Source organism: Notolabrus celidotus, chromosome 4 (assembly GCF_009762535.1).
Source record: "Notolabrus celidotus isolate fNotCel1 chromosome 4, fNotCel1.pri, whole genome shotgun sequence".
Classification (NCBI taxonomy): Eukaryota; Metazoa; Chordata; class Actinopteri; order Labriformes; family Labridae; genus Notolabrus; species Notolabrus celidotus.
Genome location: NC_048275.1, coordinates 20,692,486 through 20,709,350, shown reverse-complemented (window position 1 = coordinate 20,709,350; position 16,865 = coordinate 20,692,486). Strand labels below are relative to the sequence as shown.

The window sequence follows — 16,865 nt, the reverse complement described above, 5'->3', positions numbered from 1 at the left end:
ATCCACCTGACCTAAAATCAATAAAATGTCAGCCTTCAGCTCTTACAGTCAATTAGTTTTTTTTTAACAACTTTAAAAGTAATTTATTCAGCTCTTTTAGGGATCACATGTTTTCTTTTTATCTTACAATTGAAATAAAGAACTCAGGAGTTGTAGTTTGAAGTGACAGAGGAGAGACACACAGAAAGATCTTCACACAGCTGGTTTAGTAATACCATTGCTAGTCAAAATGTTTGTCCATGTCCTGCCTGCGACCTGCTATCAGGTGTGAATTGCATGCATGGGAGACAAGTTGTGCAAACATACCTCCCCGGGTAAATAATGTATGCATTGTTGTGTGTGTGGTTGTGTGTGTGTGTGTGTGTGTGTGTGTGTGTGTGTGTGTGTGTGTGTGTGTGTGTGTGTGTGTGTGTGTGTGGTTGTGTGTGTGTGTGTGTGTGTGTGTGTTGTCCGTCACCTGGCCGGGTCTCCACATACTGGCTGAAGGACTTCAGCTGTGTTTTCCTGACGGCTGAATCCTTGTTGAAGACTACTGGGCTGCGCAACCTCTCTGTCGCTCTGCGCAGGCGCTCTGCTCGCAACTCCTCAGCGCTATTCTGTCAGACACAGAGAATATGTGCATTCAGCTTAGACAGGTGATATTTACAGTTGATGCTGTATGCCAAAAATAATGTGTATTCAATATTGACTGTTTGCCATCTTGGAAATCAGGAATGCACTTCTAAGTCCACAAAAAATGTACCTGAAATCAATCATAAATCATAAAAGAAAACACACAGTTGTTGGTTAACCTTAAAATAATTGGCACTTAGTCTGCTTCTTCTCCACATCAATTCTATAAGTTTACCAGCCTGTACCAACCACTGAGATCTGCTTCCAGGCTTGAATTAGAAAAAGGTTTCAGGATTTCACAGCTGCTTTGTGATTATTGTGATCAAACACACACACACAACACACATCGTTAGGGCACATTCAAACACGTGCAAGTGCACAAGCTACACCTTCTGACAGGCTATGAGATAAATCGGATAGGAGTTGATATGTTCCCCACATTGTGGTTTTTCTTGTTTGCGTGAAAACGTACACACACTCAAACAAGTACACACACGCACACAGACACCCTCATACACACACACACTATTTCTCTCATTCTCTGCCTCACTCATGAGAGAGACAAAAAGGAGGCAATTAACTCGACTTTCAACAAAACCCCGAGCCAGAAAATATATTCAAATTATGCAAAATGCAAAAAATGCTATTGTTTTCAAAGTGAACATGTGTTAAAAAGCTACACGCTCGCTTCTCCCACTATCAAAAACGGCGTGCGGAAATGCTTTATTACCAGGCCTCCAAATAAGCCAAGCCGAGTGGAAAAGAAACCGACTGGGGCTAAGATTGACGTTGTGGCAACGTTAATAAGACGGCGAAACGTGTAATAAAGTCGACAATTAGGGCAAACATGTTCCACTGCTTGAGACGGAGGGAGATAGGCAAGCAGGGCGTGGAGAGCTAATAGAGACGGTGCGGGTGGGGAACGAGCTGTAGATGTGGAGTTGTTAGTTTAGCTTCAGATTATTGACTTTCAAAAACAATGGCAGCAATTAGTCAGTTCTCACTTGTTTTGTCTATTAGCCTGTCAGCTTCCAGCAGCTTCATCAAACCTTATGAAAGTGAGGCAAATTTATTTATGAAGTCGTGTACCCAAATACCCAATTAAACATTTAAAAACACAAGGCCAGAGCTGGGTTATACAGAAGCTTATTATGTGTGTGGGTGCGTAAAAACTTTGAGGCTGCAAGTCAGAGTGAATTTAAACCACTGATTGTAGGGAGTAAGGAGGAGGAGAAACTTTGGCAAATAAATGCCTTTCTTCACTCTGCTCTTAGAGGCATCTTAGGACTTTCAATTAGATCTTTAATAAACTTAAACGGTGTCTCTGCATATTCCAAGGTAAAGTAAGAATCATGCAAATTAAAAAAATACTTTAATCATGTCAAATCAGTGTTTGGTTTCTATTTATATCAAGCCTTTATGATGTAGACTGTCGGGATGAAGTTTCTCTCTCCCAGAAACAGCTGAGAAAAATGTAACACAGTTTTTAATATGAATGTCTCTGCTTTGGTAGTATGTCGCTGTGATACTAGTGCACATTAGCTGTGTTTTCTCTGATTGAATAAGGCGCATTGCTCATCTCTCTCCTTAAATTGCCATTCCCATTCATAGGCTGATGTGTTTAGGCAAATTAACCTTTATCAAAGAACTCTAATGGTTGCATCATCCTCCTTTCCCAGCGTCTACGCCATCAATATCAGTTATGTTGGCACATATCATTCTGACTGATGTTTCTAATTTTGGTCACATGGAAAGTACTCACAGTTACATAAGTTTCCAGACAAGAGGCAGAAGTCTTTCAATAGACTGATGATATGAATATTGCATCCAGCTGTGTGCAGGGAAAGTGTAACAAACACTGATAATTGGATGTCAAAAAGGATTTATTGGATTAACATTGCTGTCCTTGTCCTTATTTTTAGAGGAAAATTATATTTTACTGTGTACACGGGTGAAACTGCACGCCACTGCAACATCTATAGGGAACTGTTGATTGAGCAAAAGAGGGAAATCCCAGGAGAGACTGATTAGGACACTGAGGCTGTCTGACCAATTATTACTGATGGTTAAACCATTGAGAGTCTGACTTTTTCACTGGACAACAAGCAGAGGTTAAACAGCAGTGTTAAAAAGTTAAACTGCTGTCACATAACAACTTCTAAAGTTGAATGAAAAACAAAAAAACAAACAAACAAACACCAGTATGAATAAGACCGATCTCTGCTGCCTTAAAATCCTCTTCAAACTAAAATAAAAGTATTTCTTATTCAGTCCAAATTCACACAACACCTGCCCATTTGGCTTCCTCTCTGTCTCCCTTTCACACTCTGGGACAAGCAGATATTGAAGCCCCCTGCCTTTTTCTTTTTTTTTGCTGTCTTTCTTTCCCTCTATAACTCTTATCGCTGCTATCATCGTTGTGGCAGTGGTGAGTCAGTGCTTTTGGTGTGCGTGAGTCTGTGAATGTGCATGAAGGGGCTCCGTGACTAACGTTGCAGTCTGCTGAGCGTTGCATGCCCTTATCATGTGCTACCAAGGCTGTGCATATACACAATCACTAATGAGAGAGAGAGAGAGAGGGGGGAGAGAGAGAGGGGGGAGAGAGAGAGAGAGAACAGAGAGAGGAAGAGGGAGAGCAGAGAGAGGAAGAGGGAGAGAGAGGGGGGAGAGAGAGAGAGGGAGAACAGAGAGAGAAGGAGGGGAGGGAGAGAGAGAGAGAGAGAGAGAGAGAGAGAGAGAGAGAGAGAGAGAAAGACAGAGACATAGAGAGAGAGAGAGGGGCATGTGTGTGTGATGTTACTGCAGGTCGTTCCACCCGCCTGAAGGACTTTTGGGATGCCCAGTCCTCTTCGCACAAAACGGTTGTCCCTATTATTTTTTCAAAGGACAGAAGATGAAAACCCACAGACAAATATTGTAATGCGCATGTGCATAATTGTCAGTAAAAAGTCTCGGTTTATATCAATTTGTTTTACTTTAGTTTTTATTGTACTGATTTTGTGCAGCTTCACACAATTATCTTATTGGTGTTATTTATTCAAACCATTATGGTGCTTTAGAGAAGAAGCTGATTTATTTACAATGTCTAAATATTGCATCTTATTACAACCTTAAACAACAAAATAAAGCCTGTGGGTTTAATGTTCAGCTCAGTAGAGTTATACTCTCACCTCTACTTTAGTTTGTTTGACATAAGCTGCATTAATTCATCTGTTAGCTCCATGCGTTCTAAGCATTAGTTGGCACTACTCATTATTTATAGTTAATTATCTATCTATTTATTATTGCTGCTGCTATTTTATTATAAACCTTCATTGGTATTCCTTATTTAGACTTGTATATCGCTGCTACTGTGTACTGTACTGTGTGTATATAACCTATGATTTATCTCTGATCTTTTGTATCTGCGGACTGTTTTTTCTGTCCTTTGGTGTTACCTGCTGCTGGAATCTGAATTTCCTGAGGGGAACCTTCCCAGAGGATTAGTAAAGTTCCTATCTATCTATCTATCTATCTATCTATCTATCTATCTATCTATCTATCTATCTATCTATCTATCTATCTATCTATCTATCTATCTACCTACCTACCTACCTACCTACCTACCTACCTACCTACCTACCTTCCTACCTACCTACCTACCTACCTACCTACCTACCTACCTACCTACCTACCTACCTATCTATCTATCTATGTGGAAATAAGTTGAACCTATTTTCAGTAAATCAGTTTGAGAAATTAAATAAAGTCAAACTTTCTAATTTGAGTTCTAAATGTGATTATTTCTCGTTTTTCTCATATCTTTTGCTTTTAGTAAAAAAATGCCTTTTGAGGATGTCATTGTTTGCTTTGGAAAACACTCATACACAGGTGTCACCAATTTTTGACTAACTTGAAGACCACATAATAATGAAAGTTATTAAGAAAATTAATTGACAAAGATACCACTTGTCAAATAGATTGTTGGTTCACAGTGCATGATTGGATGGTGCAGCAGTTCATCAACAGCGTGGTCAAAAGATTGACTGCTTGTTAAATGCGATTTATTTAGAAAAGGCTGTTATATTCAAGAAGACCCAACACTGTATAAATAACCAGAACTTCTCTCACACATTCATACTCTGACTGCCAATTCAGCTACTCCTGACCCCTGACTCAGGACAAGTTTATAATTCATTCAAATTTAATCAAAATCAGTTGGGATGAGAGGCCTGATACACAAACTGTGTGGTGAGGTGCTTAGGACAGGTTGAGGTGTTGATCGAATGGCTGTTCTGCTTCTGTAAGGGTCAAGCTGTAACAACCGCACACATACGCACTCCTTTGGCCATAAAGGACTAAGCCTTTTAGGCTTTGAACACAAGAGGGAGTTTATGTGAATCAATGATCAAAGACACCCTGTGTTGCCATAAGCACAGAGGGTTTCACTTGTGCTGACAGCCACACACACACACACACACACACACACACACACACACACACTCATCTTATTCCACTTGACATTCAAAATCAATTAAACAGATGTTAAGAATGGCCGACTACTTGTTGTTGACTCAATATTCACATCAGAAGATATAGTCGCATGCAGCAGCAACAAATCCCCCCCCTCCCCACACATCCTGTCTGAAAAGGTCACAGTCGATAGACGAGGACGGCTACATGTTATGTAGAGCATTATGATGACAGAGTGTGTGCCTTGTGGCTTTAGACAGACTCATATGGACACAGGAGGGATAAACTATGGTCTAACATGAAGTGGTCTGACTGACTGATGTGTGCGCAGGGTCAGCCAGCTGACAACAAGGGTCAATCGGACCTGATTGATTGGGTGACCCTTTGAAGGTAGGGAAGAGCTAGAGGAGGAGAGAGGGAGAAAGAGAGGGTGAGTCTGTACGTACCTCCTGTCCTTCTGCAGGGCTGAGTGGGGAGGTGGAGGAGGAAGTGGGTGAGGATGAAGAGGAGGTGGAGGACGGTGATGAAGGGGAGGTGGCTCTTCTTGGGCTGACCTCCGCCAGTTTCTTCAGCTTCAAATCCACGTGTTTACTGTTTGTACCTAAAAGCGATAGAGAGTATAAAAGGACAACAATTACAGTGTATGTTTGCAAAATTTTACAAAACAAACAAATCATAAAGACTAAAACAAAACCAGGTAGAAAACGAGACACACAAACACAACCTAGGACATTTTAAAAAGACGAGGAAGGGGAGACATCTTAGTTTGCATTCATGTACTCACACACACAGGCAAAGCCAACGATAAGGAACATATATCACAAGCACATGAGTGGAGAGAGATACACACTATACTGTACACATATATAAGGTGTGTGAGTCGATAAAGATCTGGACAGACTCGGCAGCCTGAAGTCCTGTTTGAGAGCTGCTCAGGAACTGAGTGTACATGGCTGGGAGTATCACTATGGTAACCATGGGGGCAAAATTGAGGGAAAATAATCATATATCGTTTTTTAAGTGTTGGTTTATACCCTCACACAGTTAAAACTAAATATCACAACCTTCATTTACACAGGAATAGTTCAGTTGTCTAAGTGTTCTTTATGATTTTTTCCCTTACGTTTCATTAAATCCCACCCTTACTTACGCTTTGCTTTCTATGCCAACAATGACATTCTTTCCCCCTGCATGTGTCCATGACTGAATTTACAGAAACATTTTTAATCATTATAGTAATATTCTTGAGTTAAGCATCTCCAGAAATTAAGTTATGATTACTTGAGTAGCAGTTTCCTTAACTGCACTGGTTGATGGGGCACTTTTGGGGTCAGACTATTTACACATCCACGCTGAAATTATGATCTGATCAAACAATATTCTGCCTTTGTCTCAAAGCTATGGACTCAAGGAACTGGTTCAAGCCACTGTTACATCAGCTGTTGGTTTGTGGAAAGCCTCTGTGACACTAAACTTGAGGCCTCAACATAATTTGAAGATGTAATTTATATACAAACATGAGAAAAATGAGATTAACAGACCAACCCTATGCATTGTGTCAGGCATATAGCATCTTTCATATTTGTTTACTCCCAAAATATCTTGCATTTCCATGTCCAAGTAGAGCTGGGCGATATTGAAAAATATGTTGTCACGATGACATTTTTCATGTCAGTCAATATCGATAATTATCACAATAAATATCAAATTATTATTAGATTCTGGAATCAGTCAGTTGGCCTTATCCCGCCTGCAGCTGGTCCAAAATGCTACAGCCAGGCTTCTAACTGGTACCAGGAAGAGGGATCACATCAGCCCCGTCTTGGCTTCCAATTCACTTCAGAATTGATTTTAAGATTTTGCTTTTTGTTTTTAAAGCTCTGAATAGTCTGGCCCCTCCCTATATAACGGACCTCCTGAGCCCATACACAACCTCTAGGCCTCTGAGGTCTTCTGACACGGGTCTCCTGGCAGTTCCCCGGTCAAAATATAAGCTGAAGGGCGACCGTGCATTTAGTTTAAGCTTAGTTTGGAACAGCCTCCCCTCCTCAACCAGGGCCGCCCCCTCTGTCAACTCTTTTAAGACTCGCCTCAAAACACACTTTTATATTTTAGCATCTGAGTCCTCTAGCCCTGAATAGGTTCTCATTCCCAATGCTGTGCTTTCCTTGTCGTTTGTTTGTCTCTTTTTAAATGATTGCTTGTTTGGTCTCAAATAGTGTTTTTTTATGTATTGTACAGCACTTTGGTCAGCTTCTGCTGTGTTTTTAAATGGGCTTTAGAAATACATTTGACTTGACTTGATTTGACTATTTCACTTACATTTAAAGGCTGATTTTTTAAAGTTTAAGACATCATACGGTTTGTTAGCTTGTATCTGGATTTAGTTCTCTGATAATCTTTGTGAATCCCTAATTTTTGACGGTGCTAACTTCCTGTTCGCACCGTCTTTTGTGTAAGACAAGATTTTTGTGTGGTTTTAGTTTGTAGATTCTCATTTTTCTCATGTTGAGGTTATTTACATATTTTGATTTGAATTAACAACAAAGATGCATCACATTGTATACTGTGCATCAGTTTATATAGTATTGTCTTTGAGTAGTGCACTCCCTTTTAAGGTAACTATGGATTACGGGTGTTTAAATATATAGACTTTTCATCGAACATTTGTTATATTTATACTGAGAAAATCTATATCACAAAAATTATCTTTATTGAATTATCACCCAGCCATATGTCCAACCCCCTTTTCTTGTTCCATATTTCAAATCTAACCTCTCCTATGCCTTCAGCTCTCTACATCTCTAAACTATTGGTCAAAGTCATTCTTGACCCTTCCTCCGCACTCCCACAGCTCCCCCTCTTTCTCTCTACCTCTCAGTAGCTGTGTACGGCTTTATTTTGCAGGGACTGGTAACCAAAGCTCCCCTGCCAGGACAGACCACTGCACTGAAGAAGATGAAAGAACAGGAGGGCAACCGTTTCATGTGTCATCCCCCTCTGTGACACACACACACAGACACGTACTAACATGCACACACTCACACAACATGATGCATGCATACAGATGTGAGGCATAAACACTCTTGAACGTTATCACACATGAGGACACGAGCAGACACATACAGTACACACTAAAACTCAAATGCTAAATTCACAGAGTAGGTGAGATGAGTATAGTGACCTCTGCTAAAGGAACATTTAGGGGGAAAACATCTACAGACTGAAGTGTGGTAAAAGCTTCTATAGTGTTACAATCACCGCCATCCATTTCATTAAGGACGACATGAAAAACTGGTAAGAACAAGGAACAAAAAGAAGAAGAAACTCAGTAATGTTGAAAAAAGAACCAGAAGAGATAGAGCACATCAAAGCTGACGGAGGCATTTCACTGTTTTCATGTTAGTTTCTTCTGGTCCCTCACTGTACTTTCGCCTATCTCACATCGACAGTGAATTTAGGAGGCAAATAAAATGAAATTAAATACAAAACAAAGTAATTAGTTTACCTCTGAAGATTTGAGCAAATGCTTTCCTGAAGATATGATTTTATTTTTGTCTGGGGAGCACTTTTCAGAGTTTATTAATTACCACTTAAAGAAGTTTTTCAAATGAAAGAAACATAAAAAAAAAAAACACCACCAACAACAACACGGCAGCACTCAGCCGATGTATACTGAAAGTTTGCTCCTTCTGTGTAAAGCACTAATAAGTACAGAGCTTTTAGGAAGCAGGGGCGAGTACATGGAGGTTATTTTGTGATAATGCACCTAAAGATGTTGTGGAGTAAGTGTCTGAATGACAAAATAAGGCAAATGTATGAGGTAAAGCAAAGATGACCCCCAGACGTACTTCTTTCTTCTATCTTGTGTGTACTATATTGATATTTTGCAGAATATGCCATGTGTGTGTAAAAGGTGGTCCAGGCAGGTGAGTAAATGAGTTAGAAAAAAGTAAAGAAGACAGACAACCATGCAGCACCACACAACCTCAGCCAGAAAATTTTACCCAGAGAAGTTAGCTCAGAGCTGGGGTTAGTAAGTTCCAGGGGCCCCTGGCTGCTGGAGGTGGCAAGAAGAAGGGCCTCCAGTGGCAGTGGGTTAGTAACCAGCACAGATGCAGATGTGGCAGCAACAGTATCATCATCATCATCATCATCATAGTCATCAGCTCCAGCAAAATGGAGCTGTTCTTCTTCAGCTCTCTCCTCTCCCTCACTCTCACCCCTTACACCATCAACTGCATCATCCTCATGATGACCTCTCACTCCATCTAAAATATCTGTGGGTGTAAGTGGGACAGAGGAATGGAAATGTGAAAGGGAGTGAGTTAAGGAGACATGCACAGAAAGTTAGAAGTGAGGATAAGATAAGTGAAGAGGAGGAGGAGAGTAAGTGTTAAAGAAAGGGTATAGAAAAACATTTTGGTTAGTATGTTAAGAGTTCATTCAATTTTAACAATCCTTGTCTTAGTTCTGAAAATGCAGTATGTCTTCTTCGCTTAAGCACTCCAATTTACTTTACCAGATAATTATACCTTTCTGTTTCCAAACAGATGACCACACTCAGTGCTCTCAGAAAAAGAATAGGACTCGAGGTGCACAGTATTTACTTCTGCTGCTAACAACTTCTCATTTGACCTTCTTTATTGAAGCTACATTTTTTATGGTTTTATTTCATCACTTAATTCTGACATGGTTTCTGAGTTTCACAACTGATTTTGAGATCGGGAAAAACTTTAGCTGGATTGCATGTCGTTTGTCATACTGTGTACAGGGGGGCATGAGGGCCAATCACAGGGCGATCAGCTGTTCCTGAGCGCTCAGATCAATTTCTGGCATGTTAGAAATTTCTGTTGGCTGACAACATACTCAAAGCAGGGATAAAAGATACAGTCTTACTAGCTATAAGTCAGTATGGATATTACTGTTCTTTAAATGGATCATTTAAGTTGTATTCTCTGACTTCAACGTCCATCTGTGGGAGTTTTCAAAGAACACTGTAAAGATATTTGTCAATGCTCCGTCCTCATTTAAGACGCAGTGAGAGCACCCAGGTTGAGCTTGACAGTGTGATCACAAAATTTATGAGCTTTGGTTGAATGTCATGAAAAATTCACTGGTGCGGTGTAAGATGATATTCCACCACAATATTTATACAATCCCACAGTGTATGCAAGGCCTAAGGCAACCAGTTTCTGAACTTCTGATCAAACTGTCTGACACAAGATGTGGCTTTTTTTTGCATTTCATCAAATTTGTGTTACCAAAGCTAAAAAAAGGGATTTCTATAGTTTTTAGTGTTATTGGGAAAAATGTGTATAATGATAGTACTATGCTCATCAAAATATAGAACCAAGGTCTATTGTTGTTTTTAGACATTGTACTTTAGGAACGTTATACCTTTAAGTGTTTCAATTTTCCATAAGTAAGTAAACATCCAACTAAATCCTTGTTGCGAAGAGGCAGCAGATTTCACCTGAGAGACAAAGAGGGACTCTGATTGATTGGTGTCCATGTGCATCAGTGCCCAAATATCTGGCACACAAAGTGAAACTGAGACCTCTGTTTAATTCCCTTCATTCAAAGATCTGCTGCCTGCCTTTCTTGCTTTAGATAAAAGGAGCGAAGGCGAACAAAAAACACAAAAACATGAAAGCACATATTCCATTAAGTCTCCTGAGGGGCTCAATAGAAACAACAGTGTCCCTGTATTAGGAAGAAAAGAGAAAAACATGTTAAGAGAAACTCAAATGGAGACCTGAGCAGCTCTAGCTGCATGGATAACCCACCATGGATTAAAACAAAACAATCAGTAAAAGCGTCTGACATCGCAGGCTCCCTCCTCTGCTATTTACTACTTGGTGGGCAGGGAGACAGAGAACAAAGAGAGAAGGAGGGAGAGTCAAAATAACAGCATTTCCTGTTTTTTTTTCTTTTTTCTAATTTGCTAGCTACGATGCGGAGCGTGCTCGCAAGCGCCGTTCCTGCGTGGCTGGCTGGGGCCTAATTAATGGGAGGCCACGGTGATGGAGTTTGGAAAGTTTCTTTGTGGGTAGACACTTGGAGGGGTCTGCTCGGGCTGCAATAAAGGACCGTGAATGGTGTTGAGGGGAGAAAGAGAGAGAGAGAGAAAGAGAGAGAAAGAGAGAGAGAGGGAGAGAAAGAGAGTGTGGGGGCTAGGATTAGCCGTTCTGCTCGGCAGGCCTTGTGTATCACAGCCAACAGCATTTCTCTCTTTCTCCTCACCTCGCCCTCCTCCTCTTTTCTTCCCTTCTTTTTCTGAAACTCAGTTTTTAATGAGATAAACAATTAGTTCAATTCAGAAAAGCTGAAGGAGCAAATAAATCAAGTGCTCCCCTCCCTCTGCCTCGCTGTCTTTCCTCTGTCGTTTCACCTAACAAGTCACTGATCTCACTGCTTCTTGTTTAGGGTTGATTAGTTTTCGATTTGAGTGCTCATCCCTTTTCTCATCACTCTCAGGCTACTGTTTCTTCTGACTTACCTACTATCCTTTGCTTTCTCTTCTGTCTAGAAGTTATCTTGTCACAAGAACTTCAACTTTAACGGTTTGTTAGCTAAGATAGGTAAATTAATTATACTTCTTTTGATTATCAATAAAACTTCTATGTCATTTTAAGGCAAGAAAGTGAAACAAATCCCCCGGTTTCAGCTTCGAAAACAGAGGGATCCTTTGCTTTTTCAGTTGTTGTTTTTTTTTTATAATAAATGCAACCCTCAATGTATTATTTAAGTATTGAAATAGTACAAAACTACTTTGATAATAAAATAACGAGTTTGAGCATAATTACATAAAAACAAGGCCAGCCTCTGATCACAGTTGTTTGCAGCCAATTAATCAACAATAAAATATTCCTGAGTTTCAGCCCTAGTCTTGAAGCTAGGACCATACACCACAAAACATTGTATGATGACACAGTTGTGACTGTTTTGGGGCATTTTTCACTTTTGTCAGATAGTTTTTCAAAAACAGAGATTAACTAATGGAAAAGCTAATAGTTGGGTACCGCTCCTCTCTCAAACAAACAAGAGACCTTTCTTTATTTTTGGCAGTCACTCCATTTCTTCTTATTCATCAGTGGAATCCAGATTCCACAGGACAAATTTGCCTCATTCCTTCTTTTCTTCTTCTTCTTATTTTTTATGTTATATTTTGGGACATTTTTGCCTTTATTATGTAGGACAGCTGAAGAGAGACAAGAAATGTGGGGAAGAAAGAGTGGGGGAGGACATGCAGTAAATGGTCGAGGCTGGAATTGAGCCTGCGACCTCTGGGACGAGGGCTATAGCCTTGGTTTATGGGGCGCATGCTTAGACCGCTAGGCCAACGGAGCCCCTCATCTCTACTTTTAATTTGTATTTAATTTCATATCAAGAGGCATTTTCGATCTTCATTTGTTTTTCCTTTTCAACTTCTCATACTTTCATCATCACCCATCCGTCTAACCTCTTGCCTTCATTTACATGCAGTGCGGCCTACCTGGACAGAACACCCAAAGGAGAGGTTTAAATGTGAAACAAATGACTAGAGTGGCCTAATAATGGTCATTATGAAAACAACCCCAATTTTCAAGGAAATGGAAAGCAGTGGGAAAGGCGCGTATAGCCTTTGTTTCCCCTGCAAGCCATCATTAGAAGTGTTTGGTATTTTCAGCATAATTTGGCCACACAATGTGTTGTGTTGATTAACAATTACTGGGCGAACGAGACGAAGGAGGAGTCACAGGGTAAATTGCTGTTCCAAATATGAGGGTGGTACATTTTAGACCAGCGGCCGTTGTCAAATGGCAATTTGTTTTTCTCTGAGGATTAGACAGAACCCCTTTAGAGAGCATAATGGAAGTGTGTGAGTCATGGCATGTGTGGATGAAAAAAGTGAGCAATAAGCAAGCTGGTGTGACTTCTGTGTTAGACTTAATGAGCACTGAGGAAAATAGAAGTGTGTGCGTGTTAATATGAGGCCTCTCCACCAAACTCAGAAAGTATGTGGCGAAAATGCTCTGAGTCCACGAAGGGTGTACGTATCTGTGTGTGTGATAGTGTTTAGGAGTGTGCTGACCTCCAGGAGGACCAGCCTTGCTGCCCTTGCTTCTGTCAATGCTGGAAGCATCCAGCATGCTCATGTCAGACATCTTGACTCCCGATCGAGCCTCAGCTATCAGTTGCCGGGCACGCTCTCTCAGTTGTCTCCTCCGCTCTGCATCCCGCTCCTGTGCACACACAAATGTAAAAGAAAAGAATAACAACACAAATTTAGAGACTCTGGTGTAGATTCAAACATGTCCGAAGATCCAGGAAAAAGCAAGCAATTCAAACAAAGTTGTTCTTTTTTAACCTGATACTCGCTCTTCACGTGCTAAAATGTACTTGAAGTTATTAAGATGTCACTACTTTATTAAACACATCATAGATGGTCAGAACACTATGCTCATAAATGTATCCACACCATAAAACCAGCACAGACCAACCAACACAAAATACATATAACAAGTGTTGTTTTCAACATGGATGTCCACGTGCATTATGGAGCTCGGAGTGTATACAGACAGACACACACACATATACTAACATCATCTTGGCACTAGACATACAGTATTGAGCTGTCACCATCAGAGTAATGGCAGAAATGCCATTTTCAGTCCGATCCAATCTGATTCCCCCTGATAGCGCAGGCCACTGCCCACACCTACACACACTTACAGAGCAAAGCAGGAAAACCTTGATGATGTCAACTTTACTGATTACAACCCAACCGAGCTCACACTCAATACAAAGGCTGGCAGCACACACGGTAACAGGTAGAAATAAACACATGTTCAGGATGACAGTGAAACAAAATGTTACTGTTTCCCAGAAAGTAAGAGACATAGACATAAAAGAAATTCAGAACTGCCCAGAAAGAAGAAAGTGTTAAGTTATGAGACAATGATAGTGGTTCATATAGTACTAAGGCTGTTAAAATATAGTAGTTACAAGGCTGGGCTCTCTGCAGATGAAGAGGTGTTTGGTACTGAAGTACATTCTGTATGACACTTGGGTGAATCATTACTGTTTTAAATCCTTGGTGCACAAAGACCCCATTAAAAGAACAACAAGAGTTAAGCAGCACACTAACTTCAAAGTGCTCCCACGCGCACAAACTTGTCTTACACAACTCAACCTAAGCACAAACAGAGGCTCGCACACCTCCCAAACCCCTTTCCCAAACGTACACATCCACATGTGACCCCAGGGAGAGTGAGGCTGCATTTCTCTGTCACTGTTCTCCCTCCCTGTGGTTTCCTGTTAATCAGGCTTCTCCATATTGAGGCAGGGGTTTCAGGGCTGGCCCATTGAAGACACCCATTTATCCATTAACAAAACAAGCAGCGCCCGCTAATGAGCTACATCTCTCCATTTCCATGTCAATTGTTTGTTTGTATCCATTGTTAGGCCCAGACAATGGGGCCGTATTGTAAGTGACAGCAACCCCAATGCAGTGTGTGTGTGCGTGTGTTACCAAGAGCCCAAGGGGATGCCCATAGGGAGAAGGAAACACACCTTAGAGAGAAGCAGATAAAGACAGAGAGAAAGACAGAGGGAACCAGAGAGAGAGAGGCAAAGAGAGGGTGTTTTTATTGTTTGTACAGAAGTATTCAGTGCCACTTTTTTTAAATGAGACTTGGTGTTGAAAAAACTGTCTCTCAAAGGTGAAGTGAAGATTCACAACTTCCTCAGGTTACTGAGAGAGTTTTGGGGGTAAATCAACTGATTGCAAAGTGTTATTAATGTAGCTGATTATAAAGAATTGAACAGCCTTAATTTTAGTCGATTCATGTGACCTCAGAACATTTTGTAAATGAAAAACTGTAGAGCTCAGACTGGCCCCTTTGGCAGACCACAAGACTGAATCTTTTTGTTATACTAATCACATTCACAGAAGCAAAACTGTTCTACAGGACATAAAGTAAGTATTGCTTCCAAAGTGGACCCCTGAACCTGTGGAAATACTGTTTGTAATCATTAGAGGGTCCCAAGGGATGACGAAGGTATTAAAAAAGAAGAAACAAATAAACTGCAAATGGAAACTTGGATTTATTTCGGAACCAATAAAAAAAGAGGGTCAGTGCAGGCTTCCTTTGCACTTTCTTTTTTCAAGGTGAAGAATGAATCAATAGCTTTCAGGGTCAACTGCCTACATGCATACTGCATACTTCCTTTTCATTGAATTAAAAACAGTTGACAGAACTTATTTTGCATTTCTTTTTAGCAATAGTTATCAGTTGTCTGCAGTGATTTATTACAAGAAGAAAATAATTCTTCTTTTGTTATTTTGTTACAAAATGTCTTCCTTTGCATCCTCACTTCCTATTTTTCAGCATGTTTATGCAGGCCTCTCCCTTTTTTAATGTAATATGATAACCAGTAATGTCACTAATGGCCCCCCGGCAAAGGACTGGTTTTGATATCCAATCTGCCCTTTACAGATATGGTTACAACTGTGTGTGTCTATATACATATGTATATATACATACCGTTAGGGCGCCAACACGCTGGCAAAATACCCCACTGCATTATTGTTGTCGGCCATTTTGGGGACAGGAAATGGGAAATTGACTTTGCCTATCCAGAGGCTAGGATTAACACTACAGAAAAAATGGATCTGACTAGCGTCTAGCTCGGTCAGCTACAGAGTCACTGATTAGAAAATAAGAGTATGTGTTTGGAAGGTGAAACAAGGGGAGGCAGGGAAAAGAGAGGTTTATGTTGTGTAGAAGACAATGTGGGACATGATGTAGGATCGAAACATTACATGGCAAAGTATTTCTGTGTACAGAAAAATAGTCATGTGTTATTCAGTCGTGTGTACTTTTTAATGTGTAATTTCAAATAGTTGAAATATTTCTTCTTTAATAAGAAGGTACGTACTGCGGGAAATCTCACAGTGTTATAAATCTGTTAATGAAAGGAGTTGGACACAGAGCAAAGACAGTGTCCACAGGGACATACATGTACTTCCTCATACATGAACATCAACTTTGAGTCTCCTTGTTTGACCTGTTGACAGTGGATGTCCGTCACTAGCGCTTTTTACATTACAAGTCAACCATCCACTCAGCATTCAAACACTGATGGCAGAGGCTGCTATGTAAAGCATACATCAGTATTAACTAATCCCATTCACACACCACTGGCACAGCCACCGGGGGCAATTAAGGAGCTCAGTGTCTTGCTCAAGGGCACTTCAGCATGTGGACAGCAGGACAAGGGATCAAACTGCCAACCTTCTGATTGAGAGAAGACCCACTCTACAACTAAGCCATAGCTGACCCTAATCTTGTGAACACATAAAAACAAAACTATGTTCACACACAGTTTTTCAAACTTGCAGTGGCATTGGATTTCGCACACAATTACAAAAAAAGTATTTTTATTTGAAAACACAGGACAAAGGAGAACCAAAGTAATTAGAGTGGAACACACAAACTCAACCAGCCATGTTGTTATATGATCAAAGCCAGTAAGAAAAAAAGAAGTAGAAAAAGGGAAAAGAGAAAGTGTGTCAGCTGGTGGTCAGAGGGTAGCACAGCTTCAAGAATGGAGGCTCAGGAGGAGAAGAGACTTTTCTTTGTAAATGGCGACAGCAAGAACAATCACGTACTGTGTCCTCCATTGACTGCTGGGAACATCCAGGGGAAGAGAGGCTAAACGGTTGAGTGCAAGGCTGAGACAGAGGGCTCCTCTGTGGGCTTGGCATCGGGGTGAGGACCCCTCTTCGCTCTGGAAGCTCTTTTTGAGCAGGT

The 16,865-nt window shown here is 40.6% G+C and overlaps 1 protein-coding gene across 6 annotated transcripts in view; it reads right to left on the bottom strand.

Moving 5' to 3' along the window:
• The window catches only part of ehbp1 (EH domain binding protein 1), a 169,927-nt gene that overhangs the window by 41,676 nt on the left and 111,386 nt on the right, over positions 1 to 16,865 (bottom strand). For 3 of the 6 annotated variants that reach the window (XM_034681770.1, XM_034681771.1, XM_034681775.1), the window contains 4 exons: positions 13,142 to 13,292; positions 9,072 to 9,344; positions 5,511 to 5,665; positions 458 to 596 (listed from right to left, as the gene is read on the bottom strand). In XM_034681770.1, the coding sequence (XP_034537661.1) occupies positions 458 to 596; positions 5,511 to 5,665; positions 9,072 to 9,344; positions 13,142 to 13,292 (718 nt within the window). The remainder of the gene's footprint in view (positions 1 to 457; positions 597 to 5,510; positions 5,666 to 9,071; positions 9,345 to 13,141; positions 13,293 to 16,865) is intronic. The other 3 variants (XM_034681774.1, XM_034681773.1, XM_034681772.1) reach the window with 2 other exon arrangements.